A 4,504-nucleotide genomic window follows, 5' to 3' on the forward strand; every position below is an offset into this window, starting at 1 on the left:
GTATTGATGACAGTCACAGGACTATGGGGACATGTTTGTGAACCACTGTTTTACTTCTTTTCCAAATTAAGGTTGGTTTAATATTACAGTGAGTGATACTAACTCAGCACAACTACCCATTTCACGTTTCAATATTAGGTCTAGAAACTGAAACTTAAATCCTTGCAGTTCTCTTCTTATTTTGTCTCACTTACGAAGAAGAACTCGGAAAATAGAAACAAAGACAGCATGTCAGACGTTCATATGGTCATCAACATCTGGAGCAGAGAGGACAACAATCCTGTTTACACACTGTTGACAACAGACTGGACCATATGACCAGAGTGAGGAGAGGAGGGGGGTGAGAGTGAAAGAGGGACAGCTGAACATTCAGGGCTTGGACAGAGGAGCCAACAGGGATGAACAGTAGCTTTTACTTCCCAAAGTTATCAGTCATCCGAGAGTTCAAACACTTTGAAAACAACGCCATGTGGGACAATTCAGGAGGATGGCTGGACATCTGTATCTCAACTTCACAGGTTTGAGGTTTTTCTTTCTTTCCCATTGATAATTTCAGAGGCCAAAATGCAGTTTAAATGTATTACAATTTCCCTTGTATGACATGGCAGGTTGTATGTGAGAACAAAGTGTGATTGGTTTTGCGCACCAAAGACTGCATCTCAGTAAGAACTTTGTGCTGTTTTCTTATGAACTGTAGGAGCTGGAAGAGTGACTCCCTTCATAATGAACTGTGCAGTCATTCTTATATTAACATCAAGCTGCTTCACCTGGTCTTCAGCTATATTTATCCCCAACAGAGCAGGTACAGTAAGTTCCTTCTTGTCTGCTGCTAATGAATGGATGATGGCTAACGAAGTGCATGATAATATTCCCCCAAATCCTTCCAACATCAGGGTTGTATCTGACAATTTGTCACTTTCTGATACAGACGATCGTGACAGGTATGTGGAGGTGTGAATGTAGACAGGGTTTTTTTTATTATTATTATTATTCACACAACTCCATATTGTTTTGTGTGTGACATTCTCGTGAGAAGCCCTAGCAACAGGCTGTCTGATTTATCATGCTGAGACTGCAACAACATTGACACTGAAATCTTGCAGAGAGATCAGGTAGCATAATAATGCAGTTGGCATCAGCAGCAAACATCCAGGTGTTGTTGACAGACATAGACACTGACATAGGGAAAGTGTGAAAGAGGTGTATATGTTGCCGGTATTATGTAGATGTGACCTGAACCTTTTCGTGTTGCTGGGAACAGCTTGCAGGAAAACTAGGCGAGACCTCGACTCTCTAATGAAGCATTGCTGCAGATGCAACAAAATTTGAAAAACAAACAAACCTGAAACTGACCTACATGCATTCTTTTTTATTCTTTTATATAAATTCTAATCATACTGCCTTTGCATTGCCATGCATCAGAAAATATTATGCAGTCTAAATAAGTAATCACATGACATAACAATGACACTGGGTGGCACTGACACCTGCTGGATCCTGTTTCACCTGCAGCACCCAAGAAGCTAAAGTACCTCCTTGAGCCACCTGTGTACGCTGAGGTTATTGGCCGAAGGGGAGGAAACGTCACCTTGCCGTGCATCCTGAGAACCAAACCGAGCCATTACAAAGTGAAATGGACAAAACTGGAGCCAGAGCACGTAGGCCCGGAGAACATTATCATAATATCAAATGCTCACGCCTTCAAGCTATACGGACATCTTGGAACGCGGGCTTCTCTCCTCAAGGCTCACACCATGGACGCCTCCTTGCAGCTCAGCCTTCTTGAGCTGAAAGATGGTGGCACATATCGCTGCGAACTAGTCAATGGCATCGAGGATGAGAGTGTCACCATAACTTTGAGGATTGAAGGTAACTGAAGTCATGAGGAGCCCAGTGTCTACTCAAAACTGAAGGAATGCCTTACTATCTGGTGTCTGAAAATTTCAAAGGATACTTTTTAATATATATATCTCTGGAGCAGCAGAAGATCCTCCTTTGTGTTTGAAATTTACCTATATGGGGCCTGGATTTTATCAGGGCTGTGGGTTTATAGTTGGGATTCACTCCTTTGGGGAAAGATTTACAGGATACAGTACGTAAGTGTAAAAACATAAACACTCACAAATGGCTTGTATTTCTAGGTGTGGTGTTTCCATATCAGAGTAAAAATGGCCGCTACAGATTCACTTTCCATGAGGCTAAGGAGGTTTGTGCTGAGCAAGATGGCACATTAGCCTCATACAACCAGCTGTACAGAGGTATCTTTGCAAAGTGTTTATTTCCGACCAATAATATGTTGTCTGCAGCTATATCAGCCATCTTAAATCAGCCTGTCTCCTCCGGCAGCATGGACGGAGGGTCTGGACTGGTGTAATGCAGGCTGGCTCGATGATGGGACCGTTCACTACCCCATTATTCATCCACGACCTGCCTGTGGAGGAGAGCTGCTCCCCGGCATCCGCAGTTATGGACCAAAAGATAAGAATCACGATCGGTTTGACGCTTTCTGCTTCACCTCCCAGACGTCTGGTAAGCTCTGAGTGCCTTAGATCACAGTTTAGTCTAGTTCTGTTTGTTATATGATTCTATACATATGATGATCGGTTAATGTATATTTAAATTATATTTTAAGTTATTTAAAATTGCTAAGAGAATTTTACGATTCAAATTTCTGTAAAAGATTACCTTTAGCACATTTCTTGTAGAGGATATTAGTCTTGCATCAGACAGTGAATTCCACTGTATGCAGAATGCTGCATGCACAGTATTATATCTTCATAGCTTGCTCAGTAAATATCACACAATAAGTATTGGACAACAAGAGCCTGCCTACTTATGTAATGCTCTGAATGGGTCAACTGGGTTCTGGAGGTGAGGATAGGGTTGGTGTCCTGTGGTGGTGGGGCCCAATGTGACATCTTTTCATGGGGCTCAAAATCCCTGTAATGATACTGAATGTCAACTCTGTGGTGCTACAAGCTGACCTTTAGTAGAGAGTGGGATTAATTGTAGGTTGACAGACGACAATAAAACCTATTGATGAGAGACTTGATGAAAAGGTTTATCTGTGGGAAAATACCAATACCAATCTGTCCTGGAAACTTCCACTGCAGCCTGAAAAATGTGATGAATAAGTTAAATATATGGGACCTTTTTTTTTTTTTTTTAACAAACCCATGTTTCTGGATTTAAGTTCCCTGGATTTATTTTCTTTCTTCCTCTCTCAGGCTCTGTCTACTACATATCAGGGTCATTCTCCTTTGAGCAGGCGGAACATGCATGTAAACGTCAGGGAGCTGAGTTGGCATTGGTCGGCCAGCTTTACTCCGCCTGGCGCTTCCAAAAATACGACCAGTGTGACGGCGGATGGCTGAAAGACGGCAGCGTACGGTTTCCCATCAGCAACCCCAGGGAGCGCTGTGGAGGCATCCCTGAAGCAGGAGTGCGCTCATTTGGGTTTCCCAACAAGATGATGCATCTTTACGGCGCCTACTGTTATAGGTAGCCCAAAATAAAAAACAAAAACAAATACTCATTTCAGTCAGTGTCTCCACCGAGCTTGAGAGGCCCAGAATTCAGTGCATATACAGCTTCATCCACCAATGGATAGTCCTGAGCAAGAAACCTCACATTTGAAGCTACAGACAATTACTGACAGTGGAATTTTAGGGTTATGTTTATGTAATCTAGTCATCCAATTAGAGCTTAAAAGTGTTTTTTATTGAAAACAGGACAACGTTTTTGAGTCTGATTAAAATTGAAACTTGGTGGAGGCAGAAAGGTCAGAACTACTTTAGAGGACAGATAAAGCCTTATACGGTAGCTCTAAAATCTCACTTTTGTACCCACAAGAAAAGTGATCAGATTATTAAACTTCTTTCTATGTTAAACTGAGATGTAAAGATACATTTTTCCAGGATGGTTGTAGGTTGTACCAGCTACTGGCCAGATGCCGATAAAATGTTGTTGTGGCTGGTAAACCACCACCTTCTCTCCTCCAGTCAATATCAATACTGATTAATAATCATTTAAGAAATAATTGTTGGCTGGTAAAACAGAATGTAACGCCACAAATGGAAAGAACAGGCAGAATGGAACTGATACAAACATGTTATACATACACAATCATCTTGCACTAAACCTGTAATAATGTCTTGAAATTTCTGCATTGGGTAACATTGTCAGTGATGCTTAAGGCGATTTAAACAGTCGATAACTAACACAAAACTGAACTGCATCCAGCAAACTCATTTAGAGAAGCTAAAACGTATGACATGTTGATTTTTTATACTAAAACTTTCAGAATTAACTGGTTACTCTGTAAATTAACTACCGTATATGTCATTTAATGTATTCAATGAAGATGTGTCCACATATCAGCATATTGATTTGCCAATAAAGTATTTGTGCATGACTTAAAGTTCCCCTCCACTCAAAAATCAGTCTTCTTGTTCCTACAGTTGAATGTTGAACTTCACTGTGCAGAATGATGGATGTGCAGAGT

At 41.2% G+C, this 4,504-nt stretch overlaps 1 protein-coding gene across 1 annotated transcript; it reads left to right on the forward strand.

Moving 5' to 3' along the window:
- The first annotated feature begins 333 nt into the window (after window positions 1–333).
- Window positions 334–4,424, forward strand: hapln2 (hyaluronan and proteoglycan link protein 2). Its single transcript, XM_035673137.1, has 6 exons — window positions 334–518; window positions 698–802; window positions 1,513–1,869; window positions 2,142–2,258; window positions 2,347–2,529; window positions 3,228–4,424. The coding sequence occupies exons 1-6, from the start codon at window positions 488–490 to the stop codon at window positions 3,503–3,505; spliced, it is 1,071 nt and encodes a 356-aa protein (XP_035529030.1). The 5' UTR covers window positions 334–487; the 3' UTR covers window positions 3,506–4,424.
- The last annotated feature ends 80 nt before the right edge of the window (window positions 4,425–4,504 follow it).

This window comes from Morone saxatilis, unplaced genomic scaffold (assembly GCF_004916995.1).
Source record: "Morone saxatilis isolate NCDOM2014 unplaced genomic scaffold, NCSU_SB_2.0 Contig24, whole genome shotgun sequence".
In the NCBI taxonomy this organism is placed as follows: domain Eukaryota; kingdom Metazoa; phylum Chordata; class Actinopteri; family Moronidae; genus Morone; species Morone saxatilis.